This window comes from Lathamus discolor, chromosome Z, assembly GCF_037157495.1.
Source record: "Lathamus discolor isolate bLatDis1 chromosome Z, bLatDis1.hap1, whole genome shotgun sequence".
NCBI lineage: Eukaryota > Metazoa > Chordata > Aves > Psittaciformes > Psittacidae > Lathamus > Lathamus discolor.
The window spans coordinates 30649467-30667191 of record NC_088909.1 but is presented as its reverse complement, the minus strand read 5'-3'; the positions used below and the strand labels follow the sequence as shown (position 1 = coordinate 30667191).

Sequence of the window (17725 nt, the reverse complement as noted above, 5' to 3'; positions counted from 1 at the left end):
GCGACCTGGTCTAGTGGAAGATGTCCCTGCCTGTGGCAGGGGGTTGGAACTGGGTGAACTTTAAGGTCCCTTCCGACACAAACCAGTCTGGGATTCTGTAATTTTACCTTCAGAGGTATTAGGTGAAAAAGAAAAAAAAACAAACCCAAACAAACCCAAACCCCTCAAAATCTCAGTATTTGTATTTCAGTCCTTTCTCCTTTATATGCTCTTCCCTTCCACCGCCTGCACTTTCCTCTGAAAACCAAGGATCCAAACACTATTGAGACTTTTGCTCTGAGAAGAACGCACAGTAAGGAGAGCTCATCCCAGCACCAGGTCTCCTCACACCAGCCGCCATCCCACTGGCTGGTTTTCATTCCCTGCTGACTGCCTGAGCCACAGCGTATATAGTTTTGAACGAACTTTAAAAGCTTAAATCTGAAATTCTCCTCGTTTGTAGAGTGATCGGCACATCATCCACAGGCGCAAAAATGGGCCCAGGCGTTCCATTCGGCATCCCTTGTGGTAGCCAAAATGCTAGTCGTTGTGGTAACTTTGTCATGCTTGGTGACTGAGTTGTACAGCTCAGTGTTTCCTTCATTATTTCTTCAATCATCCGTCAGTGTCACTTCGTGGTGTCATTAGACATAAACCTCCTAAGCTAGTATGCTTGAAAATGCTACAATTTTCACCAAAAATGTGGAGTTGAAATACCTCTACTTTGAAATTTGTTATTTCTCATCACACTAATGCGCTGTTTCAAGACAGTCTTACTGAGAATTAATTTTAGAGCAGCTTTTAAGAAATAGACCTATATATTCACCATAATAATGCAAACAGTGTGTCTCTTCTTGCTAGGGGGACATTTCCCTTTTTTTATATTTCTGTTTTCTGTTGCTGAGTCCCTTTTTTCACACATAGATAATGTAATTGCTCGTGTTTGGGGCTTTACTGTATCTTTTATATTTCTCCTTTCTGTCAGGCTCACATCTTGCTTTTCATCCTCTTTTCAAGTGAGTTTGCTATTTATTTTTAATTTCCAGGTAATTAAATGCTCAGGCTTTGCTTGTGTTTTGTTGTCTTTCTTAAAATTATTTATTTAGGTCTGTCTTTATTTTTAGACAGTCTTATGTGCTGCTGAGTGATGTGGAAATATATATAATGTAATTTCCAAGCAGACCTTATTTGTGTTGAAAATTATAAGTAGGACAATACTTGCATCAACCAGTTTCTCAATGGCATTTAATAATAAAGGCCATTGCTTCCATCTGGGAAACCTTAAAAGATCTTAATCTTAAGTATGCATTTCTTTGCTTCTAATAATAACTATTGCCCAGATTTCTTGTCATTTTAGACAAGCCTATGAGAAACTGCAGGTATTGTGCTGTTTCTTGTTTCCTGTTTGAACTTGTTATCTCACCTGCACACTAATGGTGGGAATAGGTTTGATAATACTGGTACAGCAGCAGTAAGTCTAGAACAGACTCATTCTTACCAAGCAGGTACAAAATAGTAACCTTACAATTAATGGTAAACAGCACATAGGCAAAATCTTGGAGCAGATTCTCCTGGAAGGCGTGCTAAGGCACATGAAAAACCACAAGGTGCTTGGTGACAGCCAGCAGGGCTTCACTAAGGGGAAATCCTGCCTGACCAATTTGGTGGCCTTTTATGATGGAGCTACAGAATTGATGGACAAGGGTAAAGCAGTTGACATCATCTGCCTGGATTTGTACAAAGCATTTGACACTGTCCCGCATGACATCCTTGTCTCTAAATTGGAGAGACATCAATTTGATAGGTGGACCACTTGGTGGATAAAGAACTGGCTGGATGGCTGCACCCAAAGAGTTGTGGTCAATGGCTCAATGTGCAGCTGGAGACCAGTAACGAGTGGTGTCCCTGAGGGATCGGTGTTGGAACCGGTCTTGTTCAGCATCTTTGTTGGTGACATGGACAATGGGATTGAGTGCGCCCTCAGCAAGTTTGCCGATGACACCAAGCTGTGTGGCTTGGTTGATACGCTGGAGGGAAGGGATGCCATCCAGAGGGACCTTGACACGCTTGTGAGGTGGGCTAATGCCAAGCTTATGAAGCTGAACCATGCCAAGTGCGAAGTCCTACACCTGGGTTGGAGCAATCCCAGGCACAGCTACAGACTGGGTGGAGAAGAGATTCAGAGCAGCCCTGCAGAGAAGGACTTGGGGGTGTTGGTCGATGAGAAAATGAACATGACCCAGCTTCCATGTGTGCTCGCAGCCCAGAAAAACAACCGTATCCTGGGCTGCTGCAGTTCGAAGGAGCTGATCCTGCCCCTCTACTCTGCTCTCGTCTGACCTCATGTGGAATATTGTGTGCAGTTCTGTGTCCTCAACATAAAAAGCACTCAGAACTCTTAGAACAAGTCCAGAGGAGGACACGAGGATGATCAGGGGACTGGAGCACCTCCCATACGAAGACAGGCTGAGAAAGTTGGGGCTGTTCAGCCTGGAGAAGAGAAGGCTGCATGGAGACCTCATAGCAGCCTTCCAGTGTCTGAAGAGAGCCTATAAGGATGCTAGGGATGGACTCTTCATTAGGGACTGTAGTTATAGGACAAGGGGTAATGGGTTAAATTTTAAACAGGGGAGGTTTAGACTGGATATAAGGAAGAAGTTCTTTACTGTTAGGGTGGTGAGACACTGGAATGGGTTGCCCAGGGACGTTGTGAATGATCCATCCCCAGTGGTGTTCAGGGCCAGGTTGGACAGAGCCTTGGGTGACATGGTTTTGTGTGAGGTGTCCCTGCCCATGGCAGGGGGTTTGGAACCAGGTGATCTTAAGGTCCTTTCCAACTCTAACTATTCTGTGATTCTACGGTTTCTAGGCTGGGGCCTCAAATTGATCTTGCTGTGGTCTTGGGAGGGAGCAGTAGCGTACTGCTTCAGCTGGGCTTCTCTTGTGTCTCATTTCTTGACATCTTCCCTGTAAGAAGTGTCTCTCACATTTTGCTTTGCTTGCCAACCTACTGGTCATAAAATCCTGTGATGGCGATTGACCTAACAGTGAAGGTGGCAAGATCTGACTGTAAATGTAGTTTTGTAGTCTGTTTTCTTTCTACATCGTTGGTGAAATGCTTCAGTTAGCAATAACCTCCTTTGATCAGCTTGCAGTCATACTGGAGTCCTTTGATGCTTTTACATCAAACCTCTTTGCTTTTGGCTTTTTATCAGTACCCAAAACTAGTTACAAAAATAGAGGGAGGGTGGACGGGGGGAATAATCTGAAGGAGGAAGAAGCCATGTGTGATACACACAAAATGTTTTTTTGTGGGAAAGTTCAGAAACTGGAGAATATATTCACAAGAAGTTCAGGTTCATGGAATCATAGAATGATAGAGTGGTTTGAGTTGGAAGGGACCTTAGAAATCACCCAGTTCCAACCCCTGACTCTGCCATGGGGCAGGGACACCTTCCACCTATATCTGTGTCCTTGAACTTCTGTTGGGGTTTTTTTATCTTCTTTCTTGTTCTTCCACCCTAATGGAACTCAAGTCAGTGCATCTAAGGTTTAGAAGAAGAAATTTTAAAATCCCTAGGTTAGGATGTAATTTCAGGCACACAGAGGTGGCTACCAGAAATGAAGGGGAGTTGATTTTAGGCATGTACCAGATTTATAGTGTGTGGGAAAAAAAGGTTATTTAAAATTATCTTTGGTTTTAAAAGTACTGTATAATGTTTGTTAGACATTAATGTTATAGGTATACATGCCATTGATACATGTAGCAAAAAGAAATCTTTAAAACTCTGTCATATTTTCAGTAACTTCAAATGGCAGGGTCAAGTAGAGGAAGAGGACGTTCTGCATTTACATTCAACATTGAGGCCATTGGGTTTGCTAAAGGTGCTGCTCTGCCTGATGTCACGTGTCAACCTCCACCACCCTTTCCTGTAAGTACAGCGGATATCTTTGAGCATGTTCTCTGTGTTCAGGTAAAGAGACACTCTCATGTTTAGGTAATGTAATGAAATACATGAACAAACCTAAGCTCTTTAGGTCAGTTTTGAAGTATTTAATGTAAACAATTGTTTTTCTTACTGTTATTTCTTGTCCCTTTGCTAACTGTCGAATTACATATTTAACTAGATTGCAAGATGTTCACTGATTTGAGTCCTCATCATGATTTGATTTTCTGGACATTACAGTAACAGAAATGCTGGATATCTGAATTTGTTTGAAATTAAGTTGCACTGGCCTTTGAAGCTATGAATGGATTTGCTGATTTTAGAAATTTACCATTCATGGAAACATAAAAGATTTTGATGATTGTCTTGTATCTCAATAGCTGCATTTGAAAGCAATTTGAAAATAACTGAAAGATATTTTATGCGATAAGGAAACTTAACTGAGTTTTGGCATTTGGGATGCATTTGAAAATTAAAGGGGAAGAAAGAGCATTTTCTGACTGTAGTTTGCTAAGCAGGGAAGCTTGGACAATCTTGAGGCAGAAAGTTACGGTTTTATATAAGCGAATTTCCCGCCTATGGCAGGATTTGATCAAGGTGCGCGAAATTTTTCTCAGTCTCATGTTATGATACAGTACTTGCACATTTGACATATAACTGGTGCTGTGCTGAGATTTCTCTGAATAGTTATTTCATCCAAGGTTTGGCTTACTGAGCCAGATGTTATGTATACTTAGTCCACCTTCACAGTTATGTGATTTCTTGGATACTAAGTCTGTTCCTAATGTGAACATTGCAGTCTGCTTGATAGCACAAGTAAACCGAATTCTGTGTGAACTACAGCTTCTGCAGTTACAGTCAGCAATAATCAGCCGTGTAGGAGAATTACTAGCCTCTACTGTCTTGGAGCATGGAGAAGTTGAAGATGCTTTTTTGCTTCTGTGAGTAAAGTTTCAGAACTGAGCTAAACTTCTAAAGGGAAGTCCAATGCCATTAAAAAAAAAAAAAAAAAAAAAGAACCCAGTCAACCGAGTGGCATAACTAGGATTGATAAAAACTTGAAGAGTTATGTTTAATAATTGGGCAGTGTCTAAAACTGTATTACAGCTGTTGACTGAATTACAGTGAAATTAGTTTAAGCAGTGAATTGTTATTGTTACATATTTCTAGTACACATGGTCTGAGTTCTTGTGAATTTCCTGTAGATGCAATGAGAAACCCAATTAAGGAGCATCAGTTTACCATCAGCAACATTAGTGATTTAAAACATTGGCCAGATAGCAAATAGCTGCAAGCAATAATTTCCTTTCATAATCCAGCTCTGGGACTTGTGGTAGCACTTTGTGCTTTGCAATTTACCACTCAGGTATTGACTGCACATCATCTGTATGAAAGAAACGTAATCCGTTCTCTAATTCTGTCTCTGGCTCTAGTGTTCTATATACTTTTAAAACTGTTTTTGCTTAAATAGCTTTTCCAATTTCAAGCTTCATAGTTAAAAAACAAAACAAACACAAAAAATCCAAACCTTAACAATTAATTTTAAATTCAGCTGACAGAAACTGAACTGTGTGAGGGTGAGGGCCTGTGAGCTACCTGGTTGTATAACGGCACAACCTATTTACATGACGAAAGTCATGGAGAGGTTGTCCCTGTTACTTAAAGCAATCATATTTAATGCAGTTAAACCACTGTTCTAGAAGAGGTTAAGGCCAGAACTACTCCAGGGGAGAAGCAATGATTTCTGAGTAAGTTGGGCTGGTGTGAAAAACTGCTTTTGGCCATTAAGAGCTTAATGTGACTATGAATGACTATTGCACTATTAAAGTTTTAATACTTTTTTCTTTTGCTTGATTTCTTGATGTATTTTTTATAAAGATACTTATTCATAAAAGGTATAAATTTAGTTGTAAACATAGTTGTGCTTGTCAGAATGCAATAAAGTATACTTGTGAAGTAGTATAATGCACAGTTGCACTCTTCTGTGATTAGCTGTGTTTATTGTAGCTTTTGTTAGTATTCCTGTGTATTTTGTGGATATTAAGACCTTATAAATAATAAACATAATTTGTACAGAGTACAGACAATAAGCCAGTGCCTCTGAAAACAGGAGAAGATGAAGATTACATGTTGGCCTTAAAACAAGATCTTAGAGGAACTATGAAGAAAATGCCATATTTTGTGGCAGTAGAAGAAGATCATGAAGGTTTGTTTGTGTGCTTTTTATTTTTATATACATACCTTTGGTAGCTGTTATTCTGTGAAGGATGATGTAGTGAAATGCATGTGGTGAAGATGTATTTTGTACTGATAATGAGGAATAAAATCGGCAGTTTAAGATAATAGGGAGCTTTATTGCTTTTACTGAAGTTGTAGGTCACACACCTACAAGTGCAATTATTGTGTGAAAGAGAGAGGTGTGAAATGTGTTCCATGTGATATACAGTAAGAAACATTTAGACCAAGTATATGCAGTCTTTTCAATTATATGCCAATAGAAGCAAAATAGGCATAACTACATGTTAAAATACCTAAAAATTTTGCATTGCAGCAAAAAAATCTGTAGTAAATACTAGTGTTCTATTTTAATGTGTAAACACATCCTTAAAATAATGTTGTATTTAATAGCTGGACATTTTTAACGGTACTAATTTTTTTCCCCCCTGTGTCCATTCAGGAGAAATTACTGACAAGTCACCTGAAATACAAAAGTTGAGATGAAGATAAGTGATTTACTGAGGTTGGCCTCAGGAGCAGAGCTGGAGTAGAAGCCAAAGCTTGATCTAGCTCTGCTTGACCTAAGAATGTCTTTTGCTATACATAATTAAAAATTACCCACTTTTTTATTGTTTGATAACAATTAATGCTATGCTATACTTGGCATCCAGTCATACATTATAATACTGTTGAAATCCAAGCTTTCTGGTCAGAAAACTGAGCTAGTGGGGAAAGAATGAGAGCAGGGTAAGAAGGCTGTTATATCTGTCTCCCTTAATGTGGGAATATTGTAAATCTAGCAGCTACAGGATATTATTACTGTGAGAAGGGCTTCTTTCTATTTGTGACTTTTGCCTGCGGGTGTCATCCACCTGACTGCATGTTTGCATGTTCTGAATGGCAAGGCCTGTCACAGAAAAATAGGAAATACAGAATAGAAGGAAGTGCCACATGTTGAACCCTAGTTCCAGTTAGTGCAATAGGAAGTTGTTAAAAAACTTTATAAATGTTTAAGTAATCCAAAATGACCAAACACTGGATAATCTTTTCCTTGCTATGTTGCACTGATGTTGAGTAATGAGAGCTGACCTGAACTCTAAATTACACTGTTTAATTTCCACCCCAAAACCATCAGAATATTTCCTGACTGAATATTCATGATGTCAATATGATACAGGTTCATTTTCCAATCCCTTCTGAATTCTTGATAGTTTTTTGTTCATGAGGTAGGGGCCAATTCTAGAGGTTTTTTGGGGCTTCATGCAGGGTTTTTTATTAGGCTTTGAACATAACACTGATTAACACGTTATTGATTGTCCACTTGTTCTCCCGATGAAGCACTGATTAAAATGCAGCAGCACCCTGCAGTGCAAGCTGTGAACAGGCTGCCGCCCAGATGTTGTGGCTCACAAAAGGCAGAGTATTTCTCTGAGCTGCATCTGGAGCCCAGCAGTCAGCAGGGCACAGCAGGAAGCCGTAGTGCAGCACAGGCACAGCCCAGGGCGGACCCTGATGGTGCAGCCAGGTAAGAGCTTGGTTATGGAACAAGTAGAACAGATCCGATCTTCCTTTCTAGATCCCTATTATGAATTCCAGATTACTCTTTTATCACATCTTCATCTTCTGAGGAAACAAATTTCGGTGTCCTTGGGTTCTCATCTTACTAGAGGCTTGCAGTGCTCATGATCTTTGTCAGGCTTGAAGTTTGCAGTTTTCAGGCACACAAAAGGAAACTACTATGCCTGACATATGCCTGCTCAGCCTTCTTTCTGAGATTGAGTGATCTCTCCCTGTTACTGAGTGTGCTTAGTAGAACTGCCTGCTTTGAAGACTTCTACGAGAACTGGCAGTTGCAGGGAAAACAGGTAGTCAGCCACTTGTATTCTCAGATAATGCTACAGATGTTCTTATTGTCTCTCCAAGGGTAGGTTGGTACATTGAGGGAACTTTTTACTGAACCTGCAGTTGTGTAAAAATGCCTCATTTGAGGGGTGGGATATAATTACATCAGCAGTGGTCTCCAGCTTAAAAAGCTTTCTTTCATCTCAGTCATGGTATGCAGTTGTCTTTGGGACTGCGTTATGTAGCAGAAGTGGCCTAGCTTTAAGAAAATCACTTTCTTTCCCCAGGGTAGATAATTTTTAGCTGATCTTTCATGTGATCTGGTTTACAGCCATTTGCTTCCCTTGTATTTCATGAAAATGGCTGGTAGGACTAAGAGGCAGGAGGGGGACTGTGGGCAGGAGCTCCTTAAATTTGCTTTGCTACAAGAGCAAATGGGTTGTTTTAAACTTTCAGCACCACATCTGTGAGCCAAATGGTCCTTTGCAGTGTGACAAGGGAAACAATTAGTTAGGACATAGCTAGTTATCTTTCTTTCATTATTCAGGTAGTAAATGAAAGCTATGTCTCATAATACCTGGCAATTTTGATGCTGTAGTGTGACATACAGGGTAGATTTTCATCATTCATTTCAACACTCATTTTGTGAGGAGTTGTCATATTCCATAATAAGTTCCCTGTTTTCTTCACTTCATAACCTATGAATCATTCATACTTTTCCTGTAGGTGTATCTGCTACATCTGGGTGACTATCACCTTGGCAGTGGTTTGGAATTAGTATGTTAGCCATGAGTGGCCAAAATCAGTCAGACGCATTTTTTTATGGTGGCATCAGCAATTAGTTCTTCACTAAGAGCTTCGAGCTGAAATCAAAACTACTGTTTTCTTTCCCTAAAGTTTCTTACAGTATCTGGGAAAGCCACCTACCTTAAATGCCCCCCGCAACACTGTCAATTTAAATGCATGCTCTTTGTTACATAGTTTTAAGTAGGTCTTCTGCTTTCACTTAACTAAGTTTAAAATTGAGCTTCATTTCTAATGTCTTCTTTCTCCCTTCCTTTTCTCTGGTGAGTATTTTAGAAGTCTTTGTAAAGGTCACAATCTGTATTTCTTCACACTTTTTGTAGAATGCCCACAAAATTATCCCTGTTTGGATATTGAGTTACTAATGCAATCAGAATTAGTAATTCTGCATTAAATGAATTTTGCGGTTGGGCATTGTAATGTGGGAAGAAAAAATGGGACTGATTTAAAAATACTTAAGTTTTGATACTGCTTTTATCATTAGAGATTGTACAAGAAAGTTCTCTTGCAGTATGTATGCATGTACGGTATAGCTACTGTACCATTTACAGTGCATTTCTCGGTGTAGTTCCTGTGCCTGGAAAGAGGTTAAATGGACTAGAATGTGTTGCTGCTGTTCAGGACACCTCTGTGTTACGCTGCAAAGCTCTGCCATTGCAGAAGTACTGAATGTTTTGGGAGCTGATCATGATTATTCTGAGAGCTGGGAATTATGGGTAGTGTCTGTGATGAGCACGGTGGTGGTGAATGTCACTGGCTGCTTTTGCAGCAAAGGTTTTATTGTGAAACTCTTGAGAAAAGAGTTAACATTCAGTTGATTTTTCAACCTAGTTCCATTGACTGTATCTGCACTTTATGTTTTCATGATTTCCAAGGACAGAAGTATCAATTAGAATCATTTTGGGGGGTGGTGGGTTTGTTGGGGATTTTTTTAGGGTGGGATAGTTTTTTGATTGACAGGAGATAGTCCAGAAAAGCAATGCAGCATTCAGGGGTTTTGCCTTTTTTTTGGGTGGCAGTAAAATCCAGCTCTTGCAAGTACTTAGCTAATGATTAGTCAGTCCTGGGAATTATTACAAGAACTGCTCAGAGTAGTAACATTAAACTATTTTTTAGGTGTTTGACAACAGCAGCAGAAAGTGTTCAATGTGGAATTAAAAAGTACACTGTTTAGTTACAGGAAAATATAAAGGACAGTGGCTGGTTGTCTTTTATTTAACGGAATTCCATAACTCTTTCTATCCTTTATAGTAATAGAGAGGTACAGTAAAAAGTACCAGGACAAGGAGCATCCAACATGGACCCCAGGTAATATCTGAGATTACCAAAGGATAGTTCTTTATCTATGAACTATTCTGCTGTTTTAAATGTTTAATTCATTATTTTTCAAGCAAAAACAAACGAACAAATAAATCGTTACCACCAAGTCATGTATTTCTTGTTGAGGGTTACATCCTTTGAATGTTTTCAGGTCAAGTATTGTTTTCTCAAAAAAAAAAAAAAAAAGAAAAAGAACTCTGATCTTATTTATTACTCAGTTGAAACTTATGAGCAGCACAAGTGCAATTTTTAGCTCTCACTCTAGCTTTCCTTCTTCCTTACTTTCCATGCAGATATGAGTTTTGAACTGGGAGCAAACATTGATGTAACTAAAAATAACCCAACCCAATGTCTCAGTCACAGGTAGCTGGGTTTTATAACATCAGATTTCACAACCATATCTGTATAGGTCACTAATGCAAACTTAATAATGGGATGTAAATTGAAGAGCATGTGGGCCACTGGAAGGCCTCAACCTTGCCCTCCCTGGGGCAGATGGTCATGGCATGAAGTGTGTGAAATGGCAGTACTCAGTTTAAAGTACAGCCAGAATTCCCTGAAACTGTTGTGTGCTAAAACATGTAGACATGCATGTAAATAGGAGCAAGCACAACAGGGGGCCCTTGCCAATCCTTGGTGGGTGGAAGGGGGAGGACTGCTGCTGTAAATCGTCATTCATACATATTGAAGCTATTTTCTGTACAGATTGGAGGAGGCTTCCAAGAGAGATGAAGCCAAGGAAGAAGACCAAGAAAGGTATATATTTTTAAGAACCACTTAATATGCTCTAGTTGAGTGATGGAAGACATACTGGAGCTGGCTAGGGTTAAAAAATGGTAGAAATGCTTATTAGTCTGAATAATCAGGACTTTTGGCAGATTTTTTCTAAATAATTTACGAGTCTGCGTGTCTTTTGTGGACTTTGCTTTGCCTCTGTAGGATGTTTTAACTTACTGGAAAAGATTGATAATCCTTTCCTGCCTCTTGTATTGATGTACCATATTAACACATAGGATAAATAACAGTGAAAGATTAAAAAAAAACCCCACAGATCTTTTTGGTTTGAAAATTTATATCTTTAGTCAATACTCACCCTTCTTCTATTCAGCGAATAGCTGGCTGTTCAAATTTTCTTTGTATTTTGGGTTTCTCAATTATCTGTTTATGATTTGGTTGACTTTTGCATTTTTTAAGCCTTTTATATGTGATATGATGTAATGTAGGTTATTTTCTATTTTCCCTGGTTTTACTTTGTTTGTTTGTTTTCAGCCTTCTTCTGCAGAATTGTGAACCAGATCCTTCAACAGCAGTTGGAGCTGGTATTGGTTGTACTTAGAGGAAAAAAACCAACCTTTTTTATTACACAGCATCATACATGTATTTGCTTTTCAAAATGTTTTCTAGCATGCATGACTCTCAATTTTAAGTTCTCTGTAGAAGTATGTTGCTTTGTCAATGTGAAGTAACACTTGGCCTCCTTTATCAAGCTGTCTGTTGTATATAATTGTTTACATTCTTGTTCCCTTTTTCCTAATCCTTCATGTGTCATTCTTCAGTTCACAGATAAAATAGAAAAGGAAAAGGGAATATGCAGTAGTCATGGAGACTAGCTCAGCTGGAAGCTTTGTTCCTTTCAAGAGCGTCTTTGAGAAGCATGGCTTAAAAGTAGACTGCAAGATTCAACTGAAAATTAAATACGTATTTGCAAGTTTCAACTGAAAATTAGTAGTTATTTGCAAAATCCCTAAAGGTGAAACTAGTACATACCTACTTTTGATTGGTTTTGTTTTTTTGGTTTTTAATAAGAAACTGGATTGGATTTTATAAGCTTATACACAATAGTTAGCTCCCCAAGATCCAATGAAGTCATAAATGCCACTTTATTATTTCTTGTTACAATGTTGTGATTATCATAAACTAAGAAAGAATCACTACACATTGTCAGGGACTTCCCTCTTTCTATTGTGCCAGTGTCTCTATTTGCTCTTGAAAGTACATATTCTTACATAGTTGTAATGGCAAAGATCAGCGGATCATCAGAACTTGATTGGATTAAATAAAAACCCAAAGGTTCCTCTAAAAGCAAAAATCATGGGGGTTTTGGTGGTTTTTGGGCATCACAGAATCCTAGACTGGGTTGGGTTGGAAGGGACCTTAAAGCTCCTCCAATTCCAACCTTCTGCTACAGGCAGGGACATCTTCCACTAGACCAGGTTGCTCAAAGCAACCTCAGTCCTGTTACCTGAATACTGGTGATACAGGGGCCATAAAAAATCCATCTGACTCAGGAGGTTTGTAAATAGCTAAGCAGTGACACATATGATATCTTTGTTCTATTTTGAGGACAGCCATCTTAGGTGACACTTTATAACCAAGTGGTACAATGATGAGGAAGCTGAGAATCTGCACCAAAATTCAAAGGGACTTCCTACCTCCGTTCTCCCTTAGTGTATTGCAGGAGTGGGTTTGGCATCACTGCACAGTTACATTTACAGGCATAGCTTCCTTTCTGCACACCTCTCCCTTTCCCTTTCTGGTTTCCCTGAATATTTTAACCTCAGCTCTTGTAGGTCAGCTATATCCATATGTATGGATAATAATGAGATGTATGCATTTAAGACAAAGTACTGTGAGGACGGGTATTTGGGAAGATTATATTCCATTGCGCCCCTAAGCTACATGGAAGTAAGGGCGCTGGTTTTCTTGAAGTTCTACTAATGATGGGCCATTCTCTAATTTTATGGTAACTCCAGAGACACTCAGCATTTAAGGAAAGTTCTTGCATGTCTGTTTCCATTTCCAGGCTGTTTGTTCTATACACATTGTCTCTAAATGCCTGCAGAGATGTAATTTTGAATCACACTTTCCACTTGTTTTCCTTAAAAGCTTACTTCATTCTGGGTGTTTTTGCTTTGACGCTGTTTCTTTGTTATTACAGAGCAGCTTGACTCCTCTCAGATTTGTGCAGTGCTTTTGTCACATAATCTGTTCCTAGGCAAAACACTGAAATGAACTGAATGTTATTTATGAAAAATGCCTTTGACAGAATACAGTTCTCAGCAGCTCTTAGTGTTCTGCTTCCTTCAGTATTAGGCTAGATAAAATACATAACATCATCGGGTTACTATCTGCCCCAGAAAGGACATCCCTTCCTTTATTTTTCTTTCTGATGCTACTTAGTGCAGTCCAGTGTAGAAACAGGGCAAGTTACATGAGCTAGCTTATCCATTGGAAGCTGTGTGGCTATACCAGTTTGGCACTTTACACAGGCACTTCTACCCTTCTGAGAAGTGCTAACCTGTGTTAGGTACAGTCCTGTGTTGTAAGTGTGTAAAATGCTGAATAGGTCATGTAAGGAGAAGTTCTGCAGGAGAGGACAAAGACAGTTCCATTGTGGAAACAGGACTTCTCACAGAGCTCTATAAATGCTGCCACATCTCTTGCTTTGAAGCTCTTTGGTTCCTCTCATCTCCTTGGAATTGGGGCAACCTTAGTTTAGGGTGCTTCATTCAGGTTGCTCTTAACCTGGAATGCTATTTTTGACCTTTGCTTCACCATATAGTGAAGTAGCATGAAGAGGATGTATTGGAGGGATTAACTTGATGAAAATTATCAATTAAGGTGGAAATACATACTGTGGACTCATTAGATGAGAGCCCACTGTGGTCCAAAAGCCATCTTGCTGCAGTAACCATGCCTTCTGTGTTGGAGCTAATATACTTTTGCCTGTCTTTTATTATCTGTCTGATGCATCCAGCTCTTATTAATGTGTTGCATGAATTGGTAACATTCATGAGTTCATTTTCAAAATGGTGAAAATTAACAACTGACGTTTTGTTCTAGTTACCCAACATATTGTGAGTAGGTAAGTGAAAAGTATTTTGCGAAGCTGAACATCATACTTTGGCCAAACCTTTGGTCAACTAACTGTTCAAAGTGAATTTCAGACTGGGCCTGTAGGCATCACTTGCATAAATCAGGCATTTACACCTCCATGAATTATGTAGCTCAAAGCCGGAGGTAATGTTAATAAGGTGACATGGGTTTTCCCTAACATACTCAATATATAGGCTCTTAAGAGGAAGTAAACCAGAGATTTCGTATTCTTCCGTACTAAAAGAAAAATAATAGTGATGTGGTTTATTCCAGCAGGTGCAAAACCAAGAAAGGCAAAAAGCTCTGAGCCTAAAAGTGATGTGGATGTGTTGAAAAAAATTGAGGTAAGATGTGCATACTCTTTTTAAACTGTACAGTAGAAATTGCTGAAGGAACATGAAACCTTCAGTATGTTTTTTGGTACAAATTAAATAACCAGAGCAGCCTTTTTCTGGCCTTGTCTTGTTACTCTGTCGGGTAACTGTTCTGCAATGTGGTAGCACAAGGGAGAGGGTAAGAGTAGAACCTGGCCATGGAGAAGCTGTTTTCTTTGCTTCTGTTTGACTCTAAACACAACAACCAGTTGTTCTGCACTGGGTAGTGATGTAGCAGTTACTACTAGATCTTCTTGAAGGAAGAACTGGTGCCAGAGCTTTTAAATCTATTGTTTTGGCAATCTACTGATCTTGGAAATTAAACAATTTTGTAAGTTGAGAGAAAAGAAACACACAAAAGCTTAGGAGACAAGTGACCTTAGTTTTGGAGGTGAGTACCCACCATGTGGGAATGGGAAGCTTAAAGGTGAAACAGCCTTGTATTTTTTCTCTTGGTGAACCACCAGTTGTTTGATGCAGATTATTATAATCAGAATGTGGTATTGCTTTATCAATTGTGACATGGCCTTCTACTGTCACTTATTCTAACAGCAACTGGTAAAGGGAAGTCATTTCAATTTATTACACGAGACATACTTTTGTAGACTTCAAGTCCGATGGCTAATGCTTGATCAAGTAAGTCCTCGTGGAGTTTTATGCTTCACATTGTGTTGTTTTAAATACTGACCAAAAAGCATTTGCATTGCATTATTGTGCTGTCTCTCTTGCTGTTAACTTGAAGCATAACATTTTGGTAGTGGGGAGGATGTGCTGTTGCTGTAACAATGTTGTAAAAGAGAGTGCCTTGTGACAGGAGTTGGAAAAGAAGGATGATGAAGAAGAAAAATCTGAAGATGAGAAAGACAAAACAAAAGAAAAAGAAGGTGAAGATGATGAAGAAGCAGAAAACCCAGAGGAATATGATGAAGAAGAGCAAGAAGAGGTATGATGTTGATCTTCCTATTTATGCAAAGTCTGATCCCACTTATTGGGTAGTATATTGAATATTAAAGAAAAGCCCTGAGCTTCTCTGAAAAGGAGAGTTGTAGCAAGAGGCATTCCTTTACATTAATTTTCTTCATTGTATTGTATTGTTGTAGTTCAAGTAGGTACGTTAGACTTGTTACTTCCAAAGAGCTCAGAAAAAAGATCTCACAAACAGGAATGTGTCCTGCCACAAATCAATACATAAAATTACTCATTTTCATCACTAAGACTGTGATGCCTCTTGTTTCATATATACCAGGATTTCGTTAGGATGTTTTCCTCTTTCTTTCCCAAGAAATCAGGAAAGAAAAAAAACTATTACTGTTTCAAAATGTGGGTGCTCAAGCAGTTCCAAGCATGTTTCTTTCATAGATTTGTCTCCTCCACAGATGCAGCAATAGATGATTTTGGGGTTTTTTTTTTCATTTTGTTTAGGAAAATGACTACATTTCTTCATATTTTGAAGATGGAGATGACTTTAGTGCTGGCAGTGATGACAATATGGATGAAGCAACATACTAGCTATTGTTCCTGGGTGGTATCCTGCTCAAGCTGTACATTACCTGAAGTAGAATTTTGGAGGTGGGCCAAGTATCAACTGAACTAATGCTTCAGCTCTGTTTAATTATACTCTACAAAAATATGTTGGACAATTGTTTTTGGTTGCACTATGCTGTAAAACAGGACATGGGACCCTGTTTGGTTCTTTTGCCAAATGTTTCGCAGACTTTCCCCTTCTTAAGGTTTTCTGGAATGCCAACTTATGGATTAAGCGATATACCATTATATTGCCTCTGCACAGAAAAAGAATGTATGCATCTCAATCAAACTTGTGCCTAAGCATTTGCACTAGTCAGTTCTATGCTTCAGCAGTCAAGTCATGAAAATAGTTAAGTGAAATTCTTGATGACTGCAGTGAAAACAGAGATCTGGCCTTTATGGACATAAGCTGCTCATATTTGGCAGCTACTTCTTCAAAGGAATTTATGCAAGTTCTGAATTCAGGTGACTATTTAATGACTAAGCACTTTAATATAAACTGACTTGAAAGTACCTTAGTAATATGGACAAACAACATGATGAGCATATTTTGAAGAGCTATTATTCTACTTAAAAGAACTCATAATTTTTAGTATCTGGGTAAAAAGAGTCTATAGTACTTAACAATGTGAATAAGGTTTAGGAATAAGCATCAAGTAATAATTAAGGATAATTTTAAGGAATTTTAAGTTTGAGAAATTACAGAATCCTGGTTTTTACCAGTGGCACACAGATCAGTGACAAGAACGTCAGTCCTTTCTTTGCCTCAGTTTCTTCATCCCGAAAGGCGATACTATCTTTCTTACCTGTTAAGCGAGATGGCCGATGATAGGTACCTATGTAACTGTTAATGCATCTATTTACTTCCTAACAACAGAAGCTTAACAGACAGCAAATTAATACAAAAAACCCCAACCAACCCAAAAAGAAAACAAACCAACCCCCATAAACCACCCAAAAAGGTAGGAAAAGAATGTGATGAAGTATTTTAGAGCACGAGGTTTTAATTAGGAAAACAAGACAAGAATGTTGAGAATAGCAAAACTAGAATGTCTGGAAATACCCATTTTACTTAGCAACCAGCTGAGGTGTGGGAACAGCTGAGGTGTAGAAAACTTATTCCTGGGATTAGATACTGGAAGAACATAGAGAGGATTCTCTGTGTCCTATTGTCATTTGATGGTACAAAATATTATTGTTCAGTGCTATTCTATAACTTTTTGATCAGGGTTTTTTGTTTTTGTGTTTGGTTTTTTTTTTTACTTAAAGCATTCTGTTCCTGATAACCAGTCCTGTTATCAGATCTAATGAAAGAACAGTTTTAAACCAAAATCAACTCTTTTCTCGGCAAAGCAAGCTACAGAAGTTTTCCTTTTGAGTCTGGTGTTGTGTTAAGCAGTACTTTATACCTCACTGCTGACTGGAAAACAGTACTGTATTATTCTGTGAAAGCCTGTATGCAGTAAGAATTTGACCATTAAAGTTTAGCATTCAAGCGTTCTGCTAAAACAGATATCTGATGTAAAGAAAATGGAACTAAAAAGCTATGCAGGTCACACCCCAGAGGTATACCTATTTTATTTGGAAGTGTTTGTACCTATGCAGACAATGTTTAATAAACATACTGCGGCATTGCATAGCAAACATACTGTTTTAACATTACGCATGCCAGCAGCTGTTTCTTGAGCAGGTGTGACTGTTTCTTGCATGATACACAAAAGAGAAATGAAGATGTTGTGAACAAGTTACGCACAATGAAAATTAAATTTGCCTCTAGCATGACTAGTATCTGCTTCCCCCACATATGGTGAGACTCCTTGCCTCTCACACAAAGAACGC

The 17725-nt window shown here is 38.8% G+C and overlaps 1 protein-coding gene across 1 annotated transcript; it reads left to right on the top strand.

Annotated features, from left to right (window-relative positions):
- Positions 1-3791: 3791 nt before the first annotated feature.
- Positions 3792-17525, top strand: POLR3G (RNA polymerase III subunit G). Its single transcript, XM_065662788.1, is given in 13 exon segments — positions 3792-3911; positions 4445-4470; positions 4472-4523; positions 6003-6132; positions 8000-8008; positions 10041-10097; positions 10815-10865; positions 11379-11486; positions 14259-14329; positions 14912-14995; positions 15118-15142; positions 15145-15302; positions 15782-17525. Coding segments are annotated over 13 exon segments (978 nt in total). The 3' UTR covers positions 15869-17525.
- Positions 17526-17725: the final 200 nt, after the last annotated feature.